At 36.8% G+C, this 15,226-nt stretch overlaps 1 protein-coding gene across 1 annotated transcript; it reads left to right on the top strand.

The window, feature by feature from the left end:
* The first annotated feature begins 10,810 nt into the window (after window positions 1-10,810).
* LOC107745421 (translocon-associated protein subunit gamma) lies at window positions 10,811-15,220 on the top strand. The gene is made up of 5 exons (XM_016559303.1): window positions 10,811-11,052; window positions 14,068-14,194; window positions 14,327-14,425; window positions 14,888-15,019; window positions 15,100-15,220. The coding sequence occupies exons 1-5, from the start codon at window positions 10,920-10,922 to the stop codon at window positions 15,164-15,166; spliced, it is 558 nt and encodes a 185-aa protein (XP_016414789.1). The 5' UTR covers window positions 10,811-10,919; the 3' UTR covers window positions 15,167-15,220.
* Window positions 15,221-15,226: the final 6 nt, after the last annotated feature.

Here is a 15,226-nt window from a genome sequence, read left to right as displayed (position 1 = left end):
AGACAGACAGAAGATGTCGTCATTCCATTTAAAAATATATTGTCTTCACTGCAAAATTATATCTGCCACTGAAAGGAGTAAAAAGACACAAATGTTTAATTGCATGGCTACGCCTCTGTGGCCAAGTTCACATTGTACCTCGCCCAAAACACGTTCTGTATCTTCTGTATAGACATGTCGGTACGAGCCCTCTCTCACAGTGGAATCTACAGTGAAATGGAGTGACGTCTGTGCGTTCCCATGGCTCTGCCCCTGAGAGCACTGCAGTAGGACTCACACTGGGGCAGTTCTGTTCTTCACACTCTTAATAATCATCATTTTCCCTTTTGGGTTTTAAAAGCTGTTAACCTGACCTAAAACAGCAGAGAAAAAAAGATGATTAAAAAAGCTGACAACGCCACATTTATTACACACTGCAACAAATATTTATAATGACGAGAGCAATACATATTAAAAGTTTTATAATAACATAGTTACACCCCAGACTGGAACATCTTCCATCAGAGTATGTTTAATGATCAACTTAGCTAATTATACATAATTACTACACATTAAAATGAAACTGGTACATATTATTTTGGGAGTAAAATCTACTTTGTGTGCCTGAACTTTCTGAAGGAGGTCATCTGTGACTTTATTTGTCAAGCACTGTAAATACAAAAATTAAAGGTATTATCTCGCTCTTAGTGACCTGTGCATTTTGAACTACATTTCAAAATCTAGTTCGGTGCCTAGTTCCCATAGAAATCATTTTTGCATTCTACTGCAGTGCATTAATGTGGTTGTTGACCAATGCACTTAATTCTGGCATCTTTTGCAGTGTCTTGTGCATGACACAATGTTCTAAAAATGCAGTGTTCAAGTTATAAGTAGTTTAACTTTTAAAAACTTGTCTCTAGACCTTGTTTTTTTTTTTTTTCCTCACTGCCCTGTGTTATGTGATTTTAATACATGCTAACCTTGTCATGTGCAAGATGCTTCAAAAAACACATTACACAACAGTCAAAACCCCTAAGAAGTATAAAATATATATGTTTTTGCATCGAATTTCAAGTTAATTTAAAATCAACAATAATCTTGCTTTGTCTGCCATTTTGGATATATGTTACTGGGCTTGTCACAAAGCCATAAACTTCATAAACACCAATATGTCTGCTTGAAGGATGTCTGGGATTTTGACCTCACGACCTTGTCCTTGTTAAGAGTATGTGTGTCTATAAACAAATGAATGACTGCTTGAGGTTACTCTAAAGAGGCCCGTGAGTTGCTGGGGTTTCAGTGGGGGGTTTATGAAAAGAGGTGGAGATTGAGAGGCAGGTGGCGGTGGCAGAGCTGACAAAAAAAAAAAAAAAAGCTTCCGTAGTGATTTAGCCCGGATAGGACAGAAAGGAGGGAACAATACCCTGTTCTTGAGCTGCTGCTCTCCCTCCCTCTCTCTGCCCTCTTCTCTCAAATGCACATGACCAGGTCACCCAGTGTGCACTCACAATGTGCTGATCAAAGCCCTGGGTTTGATCTGGCAGGCTCTTGTTGAGGCCACCAGGGATGCAGGAAAATTGAGGCTAAAGGTCACCTGAAACATCTTCAGAGCCAAAGTCATGTATCTGTTTCTCCCTTGAATGAAGTTCACCTCCCTTCAGGGCTTTTACCTATTTTTCATCTGGCTGAAGGTTTCTGTTACGCCCTGATCTAAAAACGGTTTCTGCTACTAACATTCTTATCTATATTTTAGTAAGCGAAAGAGCAAAAGTCTCAGATCAGTGCAAAAGGGCACATTTTTCCAGCACCAAAGAAAGGAGATGGACATGAGCCAACATGTAGCTTTTAGTAGCAGAGGAGAGAACAGGAATTGTAATGACCCAACAGAAACCCGCCCAGCAGGTTGTCATCTCACAAATGCCACAGATGTCTCTAAAAAGACGGCAGAGAGAAGTGTAAAAGGAGCTTACCTGACCCTGAAAACTGGCTTTGGGTGGTTTTAAATCAATTAGGAATATGAAACTGAACTGTACATTCTCTCAATACTTTTAATTCTTCAAATAACCATCATTTTTAATGTAACTAACTCCATTTTAACAGTTGACATTGACGCCACTGGAATGAACCAGAAATTAACAAGCATCAGTAAAGAATACTAAAAAGGCATTTTCTTGACATGTGAGCTGAACCAACCCTTGATGACACATTAACCCATGAACTTGATGACAAACCTTTTGTTATCTCAAAACCAGAGTTGCTACAAAATTTCCAAAGAAACCTAGAGAGAGGAAAAATATAGACATTCAAAGTTAGGTCTAGACATTATGTATTAGATCATTTAATGACCACTCACTATCTGGGTGGCGCCAGCATGGTGCTATAGTTTGTTTAGGGAAATCCATAACACCTTGACTTTCATTTCTCCACATGCACATTCATAAACTGGTCATAGGAAAGTTTACAGACACTCAATGACTACAAGCATTGATACGAACATGAGTCTGCTACTTTCCTTTCCTGTGAGGCTGTATGGGTCTTATGTTTCCTTTCTGTCCCCCAAGTGAATAAGGAGGCCTATATGTTCTATTTTCTGTTCATGACTGGTCCTCCTGTGACAGGAGTTGCGGTATAGTGGATCCTTTTTCCCGTCATCTGCTAGGAATGTTTCTCTTACACCATTCGGCGCTTAACTGATTGTGAAATGTACACAAAGTATGTGTAGCTTGGTTAACAAACACATATACCTGGTCTAGAGATAAGGTTGCATTTACCTGTCTGGGATTCTTTGAAATAGAATTGACAGATCCAGCGCTGGTTCAGGGACTAAAATGTCTCCTGTTTTAGATATCTGAGGCTCCGAATATCCCCTTGGACCCCTGTGGGATGCTCCAAGACACTGAGACATGAGTTGTCTGCTCTTCAGATCCACAACAGACTCTAACAAGCTCTCTCTGACAGAAGCAATGGAACTGGGTATGAAGACAAAAACCAGCTAACAACAAATAAAGAATGGACACACAAGTCAAAAAAAGATACTAGAAGATGTTAAGGAGATGGCTTAGGTTGAAAAATATTTTTTTTGGGCGAAGCAAAGAAACTATAGTCCCATATTTCCTGGAAGGAAAACAGATTCACGGAATGCCGTGTAGAAAGGAAACTGAATGAAGCCCAGATGGACAACATGTTGGTGATACGAGCAAAAATGGGTTGTTGCCAAAGCAAAGTTTTCTGGTTGCTTCCTCTTCATGACGGTGTGTACACTGACCGCAAGGCTGATTTCAATTCAGGAAAATGTTTTTTTAGGACTTGGAATTACATTAAATGTAGTGATCATAGGATCAGATTAGAATAATAAGTGCCTGATGCATCGTGTGACCTCTTATGAAACGTTTTGTCTCCATCACATGGCTTTAAATTCAGAATTAATTAGGGCAACTGTCAGGTCAGGAGTGGTGTAATTTAATAATACAGTACATCTGATAACACACACCTCTTGAGTCCTGAAGGATTACATCACTCAAAGCATGATCAAGATTTGCAAAGGAGATCAACATGTTCCAGGAAAACAAATGGAGAAGACAATCCTGCCATCTATTGGTGATTTGGGTTCATATGTGAGAGGGGGGGAAAAAACAAGCGATGATGTCTATTAATGTTTTGTTTGCTTTATTAATGCTTGAGTTCCCATCCTCCTCTAACCCATCTAACCACAACCAGAAAATATCTATTAGCTGGTTATAAATTGTTATTTAGGATATTTTTGATTGAATTCTGCAATGCATTGCTCACTGCATAGTGAAGTGAAGTAGGAAGCCCTACTTAAAGTTCTGGAATATACCCATCATTTTGCCAATTTGTCTTATAAATGTTTGATTCTCAAATTAATAGTGAAAGCAAACCCATGTTATTTATTATTATTTTTTATATAATATTATAGTTTTTATTAATATAAAAATATTAAAATTATTATATTAAATAATATTATAATTATTAAACCATATTAAAAATATTAAATTAAAATTATCATTTATTTGTATGTTTTATTTTTATAGTTTTTATATTATTATAATTTTTTTATATTTATCTTCTTAAATGAGAGAGATTTTGACATTTTAATTGGTTTTTGCTCTTTTTAAATATTACAGTTTAGGTTTAATTTATTTTTGTTTTCATTTTGTTAAGTTTTAGTTTTAGGTTTTGGTTCCGGTTTAGTTTGGTTTCACTTTTATTACTTAACTTAGTTGCCAGGGCAATATTTCTCATTTTTTGTTCAGTTGCAGTTTTTTTTTTTGTTTTGTTTTTTGTAGTTTTTCATCTAATGTTTTATTTCAGCTTTATTTCAATTAGCAAAAATGTTTTTAATAGATTTAGTTAACAATTGTAATCCTAAACCACACAAAGAAGACACAATTTCAACCTGATAAAAATTTTTAGCTAAAGAAAAGTTAAGCCATTATCATATCACTTTGGTAATGTGCACTGATTTAATGAGAGGTTGTGTGTGTCTATACCTCACATTCCTTTTACATCTCACATCTCATGCTTTTGGTATATTTCATGTAGAAGTGGTACTTAATTGTAAAAGTGGAGCTATTATTATAAGAGCCCTGTATGACATAACTTAGCATAACACTGCCCTATGGTACAAAATAGGTCATTAGTGACCCATTTGCAATATGGGAAAGATTTGGCTGTTAGATAAGACCAAGACTTTTGGACTAAATTTAAAATACATATGTATGGTGCTACTGTCATCATACTAAATAAAATATGTATGGTGTTAGTAGACACACCATAATGTAAAATTTAAATTTTATGTAATGCAATGTAAAGTTAAAAGGTGTAAAAAAAAAAAAAAATACATACATGCATTTATACACTGAACAAAATTATAAACGCAACACTTTTGTTTTTGCCCCCATTTTTCATGAGCTGAACTCAATGAGGTAGAGAAATGAACATTCAATTCACGGGCAACAGCTCTGTTGGACATTCCTGCAGTCAGCATGCCAATTGCACGCTCCCTCAAAACTTGCGACATCTGTGGCATTGTGCTGTGTGATAAAACTGCACATTTTAGAGTGGCCTTTTATTGTGGCCAGCCTAAGGCACACCTGTGCAATAATCATGCTGTCTAATCAGCATCTTGATATGCCACACCTGTGAGGTGGATGGATTATCTCGGCAAAGGAGAAGTGCTCACTAACACAGATTTAGACAGATTTGTGAACAATATTTGAGAGAAATAGGCCTTTTGTGTACATAGAAAAACTCTTAGATCTTTGAGTTCAGCTCATGAAAAATGGGGCAAAAACAAAAGTGCTGCGTTTATAATTTTGTTCAGTATAATTTAAGTACATCACTGCACTCTCTTATGAAATAAAAAAAAAAAAAAGGCAAACTAAATATAAAAACAATTAATCCATATGATGGGTGAAACCTCATTTGAGGCATTCATGGAATGTCAAAAATACAGGAAACAATGACACCCATAATATGCATTTCAGAGTTACAATTAGATAGTGTATGCAAGCCTTATGTAGAATTTATTTTTAAAATAACTTTTAAAATAAATCTGTTATTGCAGTAACTTTTTTTTTTTTTTTTGCAGAATAATATAAATATTATGCCAACACACATTTCAGTTCAAACTACTTGTAAAAGTGCATGTAGCATCCTATGACCCCTTTTGTTAAGGGTTTTTCAATATATATAAAAATAAAGTTTCAAATTTCTACATTATATCTAATTAGATATTTGGACAATTTGTCTTTCTAAAATCCTATACAAACCTTTCTCTTTTACAACCAGCCAGACTGAACTGTGTAATCACAGGGTGGTTTCAAGTTATTTCAAATAAAGTAAATAGACATCAATTTCTCCAGAGTTCAGAAGGAGGGGGAGGATCTGGGAGTGCAAGTTCATAATGAGGTTTGGGAGGAGTACCTTGAGAGCATGTGCAAGGTTAATAAATGTATGACATATATTGATACAATTCAAAACACATCAAATGCATCTCTTCAAAATACACAACACAAGGTCTTTCCCCTCAGTGCAGCAGATAATGAACAGAACACTCATTCATCTCATTCATTGTGCACATGCCAAGCTGCATTCATGTAGTGTACTTAACAGTCTACAGCAATTGAGAGGGAGTGGTACTTCATTACAGTCCTTGGTGTTGATTCACTGAGAGCAAACGTGACATACAAGCTCCATCGCCTGTGGCATGGTCACATCAGTAAAGCAAATATTTCAAATGTGAAAAGGGGATTTTCCAGCCTTTAAATGTTGGGCAAGTAAAACTGTAAATATACCACATCTGGGCATACAAAGGTTTTCTACATAATGGGAAACGACATTAAAGAATTATAATTTAAACACAGTTCTACATTAAAGAGACAAGACAAAATAAGAAGATTGTTGACTGCTGTACTATTGTCATTTATATGATGCTGCAACTTCCAAAAAAATAGCCTATTATAGCCTACATTCATTTTTAGCTGAATTATGAAAGAAAGGAACCCCCATTATGACAAATACCATCTGTAAAAACAGTTTTTTTATATGTATACCTTTGTACCATTGCTGCCTTCAAGTGCACCTGTGAAACCCGTAGCTTGGAGTGGGACATGTCACTCATTCAAGTCAAAAACACAACACGGAAGTAACCTAAATAAAACACATGAATTATATTGTGAACAATAAACCCATATGGTTATATCTGAATTCAGAACGATAAAGAAATACTTCTATCACTTATACATGGTAAGCCTATCACAACTATATGTGAAGCAAACCATGTAAGTTGAATGATAAACACCATTAGATACCCGCTAGTTAAGTTGTGACGTAACAAATACTGTTTCCGATTCCAAGCCTCCGCTCCGTTTCAAGTGAGAACAGAATCTCTGTTGAAAAAAATAGCATATGCTGGTTAGGTATGTTTTGAAGCTGGGATGCTGGTTTGAGCTGGTCCTTTGCTGGTTTAAGCTGGTCCTTTGCTGGTTTATGCTGGTCCTTAGCTGGCCATGTGCTGGTCCTAAACTGGTCCGACCAGCTTTAGACCAGCACATGACCAGCATAAACCAGCATCCCAGCTTCAAAACATACCTAACCAGCATATGCTGGTTTTTTCAACAGGGTCAACAGCCGTTTATGAGCACTGTTCATTTATAGCATACCTTTAAGCTAAGTCTTTAAAAAGTCACGGTGTATACACTCGTAATTACGACTTTGTGGTGGCGTTCATGTGGGTTCAACTTGTAAACATTTCCAACATGTCTTGATGTTGCATTTGAGACGAAGTCGAAGGTGGGAATATCCGAGTTGAAATGTCCCTCTTCCAACCTTAGTGTGTTCCAGTCAATCACACCGCAGTACCAGACGATTGAAGTCATTAAACAAGCAAAATAGGTGAAAACGTAGGCAGTCTTTGATGCACAAACAATTGTTATTGTATATTGCATGCTCATACAATTTGTGCAGCCAAATACATAAAAGTTCCACATAAACCATCTAGAATTCTGAGCTTCCCACTTGTAAATGTGATTTCACTTGGTCATTCATGTGCTCAGAACTCGAATTTACGATATTTCAGACTCCACTTGCAGGTTACACAGTATCACACAAGTTGAGACCAACGTGGCAGAGATTTATGAAACAAATTAGTAAATCGTGCGCACAATTTTTTTTTTTCTTGCATGTCATGTGCGGGGCTCCGTAGGTTTGAGTGTTGACCAAACCTTCAAACTGGTAGTCTTAAATTAAACAAACACTACAAACGTAGCTGTGATTTAGTTCATAGCATCATATTTACTTTTCCAACCTAGTCTTTTGCCATATGAAGTCACAAGAATTCTGTGTCTGTTTATGCATAATATGTGTTTGTTCAGCATATTGGCCACATAATAATAGTTCACACAAAACCATATGCTCTTCTTTGCTCATGTGTCTTCAAAGATGCACAAACGGTGAAGTAATTTTGGGCACACAAACTTTGATGACCATAATGTCAAGCTAACTCAGCAGTCATTATTTCCTCCTCATTCTGTCTCTTCTCCAGTCTTTCCATAGATGAAAAGGTCGATTTTAAAGTCAAAGAGCTGCTGAGTTTTTTTTATTTAACCCTCCACCTCCTCTTTTTGTCACAGAGTCACAGAGTCCCTGTTGTGTTGTTTTTGCTTTTTGAGTGGTCACATCAAGTTTGTTTTTCCATATCCCGTGTTCTTCACACGCAGAGTTGACGCTACACAAAATGCAGTGACCTTTCCGATGCAGATAGACACATGAGCTTTCCTCTCCTGCCAGAATGTCAATGTCTTGAGGTTTTCTTTCCCTCTCTTTTCGTTGTTTGCTTTTGCAAGCGGCCTTGGCAGGTCGGTGTAACCCTCAAGCCTTTGGCATCAGGCTAAGCATGTGCTCTGTGCTTCTGAAGAGCACCATGACTCCTATTATAAACAAAAAGCCATTTCAGATTCTGATTTACTATTGACTTTCACAGCAGGATGCAGTTCTTCAGTAAAATTACATAGGCTAACATCATTCCATCATACTTTGTAACGCACACCGAATGATACCTTAAATTGTGCCATTTGTTGAGGAAATGTGTGCTTTTTTGGAGCAATTAGACATTTTTGAATTTTTGTCTAGTAGATGATAAAACAGGCAAACCACCTTGCTAAAACAGTTACCAGTTAACCTAGCAACTGCTTATCAAAGAACAAACAATCACTCACAACACCGACTGCATAGAAATACCATGGAAAACACCCAGAATACTAGAAAATATTTACTATTTTTACAGAAAATATGAAAAAAGAAAAAAATATATATTTTTAAATAATGTATAACATGTAACATTGTAAAGCCCAATGGGTTTTTCATTTAGGAAACAGATTACCTCAATTTGTTTAAGTTTAGGAACCAATAGTTATGAGTAACTTATTTGAGTTCATAAAAAAAAAGAATATTTCTTAATATACAGTTAAACACTCCACTCAAATACTTTGTTTAGCTGAAACTTCAGTGTATTTGTTAAACATTAAATTAATTAAAAATTTTGTAGTTAACTGCTTGTTTGGTAATACGGTACCACTCATGTCTGTAACTAGCAAAAAGCTTGCATTAACAAGTGCTGTTACTGCTTTTTAAACAAAGAATCATATCATTCTTCGGCCCATCCTCGACCTAACTTTACTCTTCAACATAGTGGTAACCTCAAAAACTCACAACAGAAACCCTTTTAGATAAGCGTAACAGAACATTAAACACTAACAGATCTCGTGCAAAACATTAACACTTAATTTCAACATTTACTCTCCTTTCAGAGCCTGAAGCAAAGCATGGGTACTAAAAATCTACTGTAACTTATGTTTAATATAATTGCCTAATGTGTTCAATTAACTTTTGAGTTGAATATTTGAGTGAAATGCACCAGTACATTTGATTGTTAGGTTTATTTATCACAATTTTGAAATGAAACTGTTTCAGTTTCAGTTTCAGTATTTTATAATGTTATGAATGTCTAAAATATTTGTGGGTCCGGGACAGTGTTCCCAGTTTGTGAGAAAGAAAGAAAGAAAGAAAGAAAGAAATGTGAAGCTTTTGGACATATAAGCAAACAGACACAGAACACCACTATTCACACATATTGTCAGTCAGTAAACACGTCTAGCAAGGAGGGATACCAGCATCCTTCCTTACATCACATTTCCTCTGTTGAAAAGAAATGAGAAGGTGTTAATGTATCTCAAATGGTAAACCACCTTGCTAGAAACACCAAGATCTTTGATTTGTTGATTCCCAAGGAACACTTCCATTCATTCATCCTTTCTTTAAACTGCTTATCCTCCTGTAAGGTCACAGGGATGCTGGAGCCTATCCCAGCATCTTGTTCTGCAGGCAGGGGAAACACCCTGAATAAAGGCACACTTTGAAAAAGGCACCTGTCAAAATATATCTAAAATACAGATGTACCGGACACATAAATGCACGTGCACATACTGTTTATGCATCTTAATATAAGCCTGCACATGAGCATGACGATTAGTAAAGGGATAGTTCACCCAAAAATGAAAATTCTGTCGTCACAACCAACCCCTGACACAACCAAGCAGGTTTTCTGGTCTCCTATTTCTTTGCCTTTTGCATAGTCATGATGTTTTCATCTGTTCACCACATTTTTTTGTGGCATTTGGCTATCTGCCATTTACAAATTCTGCAGTGCGTTTTGAACACGCCCTAGATCTAAAATTGGCAAGTGAACAAAAAGCAAGTACTACTGACAGAAGACTCAACACTGTCATCATATGCAACCTCTTAAAGTTGGGTGCTTTCGGTTCAAAGCACCGTCACATGCATATCTGGCTGCCATTGAATGGCTCCACCCATTCTCCAGAAAGAGGTGCAAATGTGATCAAACAAGCTGCCATAACTAGGCTGCAAGTCATTCTGATGTCAAAAGAAACAAACCCTGAGGTCTACACCCATTTCATAACTGCCCTTTGTTGACCGGGGAAACCCAGGATGTGTTTACCTGAACTTTGCCCTGAGACTGTATATATATATATATATATATACTCAAATTTGTGTTTTTTGTTCGTTTTGGCGTTTGAAAGGCCTCTGTTACTACAGCTGTTGTAGTATGGCAAGATGCAAAAGAAAAAAAGAACAACATACAGATCTGAAACAACATGAGTGTGAGTAAATAATGATCGAAATGTAATTTTTGGGTAAACTATTCTTGTAAATACGGTTGCTCATCCCGGACACTAGAGGGCAGCAGCTCCGCGAGACTTCTTGAGCTCTGCCTCTGCGCGCAGCAATTCTACGTCACTGTTTGTGCTGACGCGGCGTAAGCGCTTCATCCATTCGGATCACATACGTGTCTGCCTCTTTTCACTCAAGCCAAGAATCGGAGAGGAGCGCAGACTGGAGACATGGCACCCAAAGGCGGCAACAAACAGCAGTCAGAGGAGGATCTTCTCCTGCAGGACTTCAGCAGGAACCTGTCGGCGAAATCTACGGCGCTATTCTACGGCAATGCGTTAATCGTGTCCGCAATCCCCATCTGTAAGTTCCTCTGTTCCTGCTAATGAGACTCAGCATTCCTCCTGACGTGTAGGTTGTGTTTCAAACGTTAGCTGCCTACCTAATTCTATTCTATTCTAAAGTTTGCTGTGGATTCTCACTTTAAACGTTCACGCTACACTTTATTTGCGGTCTCTGATGACTGATGAGTCTAGGGCTGGGTAAAAAATATCGATATCTCGATATTAATCGATTCTCATTTTTACGGAACGATATCGATTCTTAAATCCCAAGAATCGGTTAGTCTAGCCTGTTTTCAGTTAATGGACGGAACATTGAAGGGCACTTTCCATAAGAAAGAAATGTGAAGCTTTTGGACATATAAGCAAACAGACACAGAACACCACTATTCACACATATTGTCAGTCAGTAAACACGTCTAGCAAGGAGGGATACCAGCATCCTTCCTTACATCACATTTCCTCTGTTGAAAAGAAATGAGAAGGTGTTAATGTATCTCAAATGGTAAACCACCTTGCTAGAAACACCAAGATCTTTGATTTGTTGATTCCCAAGGAACACTTCCATTCATTCATCCTTTCTTTAAACTGCTTATCCTCCTGTAAGGTCACAGGGATGCTGGAGCCTATCCCAGCATCTTGTTCTGCAGGCAGGGGAAACACCCTGAATAAAGGCACACTTTGAAAAAGGCACCTGTCAAAATATATCTAAAATACAGATGTACCGGACACATAAATGCACGTGCACATACTGTTTATGCATCTTAATATAAGCCTGCACATGAGCATGACGATTAGTAAAGGGATAGTTCACCCAAAAATGAAAATTCTGTCGTCACAACCAACCCCTGACACAACCAAGCAGGTTTTCTGGTCTCCTATTTCTTTGCCTTTTGCATAGTCATGATGTTTTCATCTGTTCACCACATTTTTTTGTGGCATTTGGCTATCTGCCATTTACAAATTCTGCAGTGCGTTTTGAACACGCCCTAGATCTAAAATTGGCAAGTGAACAAAAAGCAAGTACTACTGACAGAAGACTCAACACTGTCATCATATGCAACCTCTTAAAGTTGGGTGCTTTCGGTTCAAAGCACCGTCACATGCATATCTGGCTGCCATTGAATGGCTCCACCCATTCTCCAGAAAGAGGTGCAAATGTGATCAAACAAGCTGCCATAACTAGGCTGCAAGTCATTCTGATGTCAAAAGAAACAAACCCTGAGGTCTACACCCATTTCATAACTGCCCTTTGTTGACCGGGGAAACCCAGGATGTGTTTACCTGAACTTTGCCCTGAGTAGTGTCTCCCTGGGGCTTTCTGCTTTCCTTTACCATCTACAGCCATTGCGCAATTATGTGTACTGTCAGCTAGTTCTCAATTCACTTTAATTCTCCTCACAAGTATTGTTATCATCTATGCTTCTGCCTTTCCAAACCCAGCTCATAGTTGTCATTATGTAATGGCATAATCAGGTGACTTGGTGGTGCAAAGTGTAATTTATTCTCCTATGTAGATTACAGAAATTCACCAGCTCCAGGGTACCTAAAATCTCTGCTGAATGTCCATAAAAAAATTATCTGTCCCAAACTTCTCTTCAATGTCTCAGACATAAAAAATAAAAAAAATCTGCTTTTCTCAGACATTTAATGCTGGTTGGGTGGCAGACAGAATAAAACTGGAAACTGTTGAGGTGGGAAAAAAAAGCAGACAGAGAGACACGATTGTCTGAAGCCTTTCTGGATTGTGAGTCAGCAATAAACTCTACCTTTGTTATATTACAAGTTAAATTTCAGACAGTATACTTGGAAACCTGTCAGTGTCACATTTTGTTTTCCATTTTTAAAAGCCTGCCCTGGGTGAGAAGAGTTAGGATCAGGTTTTTTTTTTAATTAGGATTTTTTTTTTAATTAACAATGTATCAATTTACAACAAATGAGGTCAAGCAAGAATGAAACTTGCCGGTTAGGGGAGCACTTAACAACAGTGCTATTCTTCAAAGGTGCATACATTAAAACAAAATGAAATTTGAGGTATAACCTCATAGAATAACATTCAAATATTAATGTTTAATGTTTAACATTAATATAGCATCTAATAGATAATTTGTTTATAAGGACAATGTAATATGTCCTACTAAGATAATAACAAAGGAAGTAGGCTACATGGTCTTATTACCATATTCAAACGTTCTTTAAGTTTTCCGTAAACTTTAATATTTGCCTCCATCTAGTGGTCAACGAATATATATGCGTCTCAGATATTTTTTTTATCAAGCAAACATAAACATTAAAGAAAGAGTACAACTTTACAATCCGTATCCTGTCTCATGTAATCGCTCAGTCAGTGTTTCAGCCGCTCAAAGACGTCAATATAACGTTTTGTAAGCAATGTCACGTAACGTCACATTTACCTCAGAAACAAACATATTTTGATGAACTAAACTCATTAGTCAGATAGAAAAATAAACTGTAGAGAGGGGCATTTTGCTAAATATATGCACCATATAACATTCATTATAATTTTTTTTAAGATTTACTGTTCTTCAATGTTTAATTTATGTTTGAATAAATCCATAAAGTGTACGACAGCCACCATTGTTTATATTTCAAAAAATGAATTGGTGTAGAAATAGTATGTAATTGTAACTTAATTATTTTAAAAACAAGTGTAATTTTAACAAATCAGTAAATTTTAACCTTCAATGTTATAGTAATGTGTACCAACTGACTCTCATGTAGCCTATATTTTACAGCATTAGTTGAGAGATTTTTTTTCCTTGAGAAAATTTGGCATGTACTGTACCTGATATGTATCCAAAATAATATATCGAATCGAATTGGTAATCGAATCGTATCGCTAGCTTGTGAATGAGAATCAAATCGTGAAATTTGTGTCAAAACCCAGCCCTACTGATGACCACTATTACTGTTTTATTTATTTATTGTGATAGTTTCTTGAATAAATTGTAGCAAAATTCCTGTATTTTGTTCTCACCTGATTCTTGCATGCATATATATTATTATTTTGTACCAGGGCTGTTTTGGAGGATCTGGCATATGGATTTGGTCCAGTCTGCAGTGCTGTATGCAGTCATGACTCTAGTCAGCACCTACCTGGTTGCCTTTGCTTACAAGAACGTCAAATTTGTCCTCAAGCACAAGTGAGAATACCTAAATGAAACCTCGCACATTGTCTCGATGCATTCTTTTTCTTTTCTCTCTTCCGAGACCATAATGGCTTTAGGCAACTTTACTGGAAGACTGAATTGATAATTGTGGAACTGTACTTTCAGGGTCGCTCAGAAACGTGAAGACGCCGTGTCCAAGGAAGTGACCCGCAAGCTCTCTGAGGCCGACAACCGCAAAATGTCCCGCAAAGAGAAGGACGAGAGGTATGTTAGTCTTAATTGTGATCAATTCAAATGGTTTTGTCAGCTGTCATCGATAAAATCGTAATATGTATATAGTATGGTGTTCGTTATTTTAAGTAGCTTTTATTTTTATATTTGCAGTTTTCTTAGTTTTTTTGTATTTCTATATAGCTTTGGTTTATTTATTATTATTATTTTTTTTTCAGTTTTAGTAATTCTAGTACTTTAACTTGAGCTTATATCAGTTGAAGTACTCAAGGCAGCATTTCAAATTTTTGTTTCTAGTTTCATGTAATATTTTATTCCAGATTTATTTCAGTTACCGAAAATTATTTGAATAGTTTTGATTTTAGATAATAAAAACACTGGTGATTATTTTAGACAAGGATTGAATTAACCACCTTTTATGTATCCTGTTGATCTGCTGTCTTAAATATGGCACAGAACATGTACTTTGTTGCTGACAGTGAGTCTTTGTTGCAGGATCCTGTGGAAGAAGAATGAGGTCGCTGATTATGAGGCCACCACTTTTTCCATCTTTTACAACAACACTCTGTTCCTCTTGATTGTCATCATTGCCTCTTTCTTCTTGCTGAGGAACTTCAATCCAACAGTGTAAGTTTACTGTAATATTTAGTCTTTGTGTCTGTTGAAGCCTATTAATGTTTAACTTTAACCTTATGTGTCTCTCACAGGAACTACATTCTGTCCATTAGTGCCTCTTCAGGTCTGATTGCCCTGCTGTCCACAGGGTCCAAATAAAAGACTGATTGTATTAGGAGAAGATTGAGGAACAAACAAATGAGAGGATTATGGGGCTTG

Source organism: Sinocyclocheilus rhinocerous, unplaced genomic scaffold (assembly GCF_001515625.1).
Source record: "Sinocyclocheilus rhinocerous isolate Xijiao unplaced genomic scaffold, SAMN03320098_v1.1 scaffold3303, whole genome shotgun sequence".
NCBI classification, from domain to species: Eukaryota; Metazoa; Chordata; class Actinopteri; order Cypriniformes; family Cyprinidae; genus Sinocyclocheilus; species Sinocyclocheilus rhinocerous.
The sequence above is the reverse complement of the archived record's forward strand: the minus strand, read 5'-3'. Positions and strand labels throughout refer to the sequence as shown.

Coding starts and splice junctions, on each gene's coding strand:
- LOC107745421 (XM_016559303.1), top strand. CDS start 10,920: ATGGCACCCAAAGGCGGCAACAAACAGCAGTCAGAGGAGGATCTTCTC. Junction 14,195..14,326: donor AAATTTGTCCTCAAGCACAA/GTGAGAATACCT, acceptor CTGTACTTTCAG/GGTCGCTCAGAAACGTGAAG. Junction 14,426..14,887: donor CGCAAAGAGAAGGACGAGAG/GTATGTTAGTCT, acceptor TCTTTGTTGCAG/GATCCTGTGGAAGAAGAATG.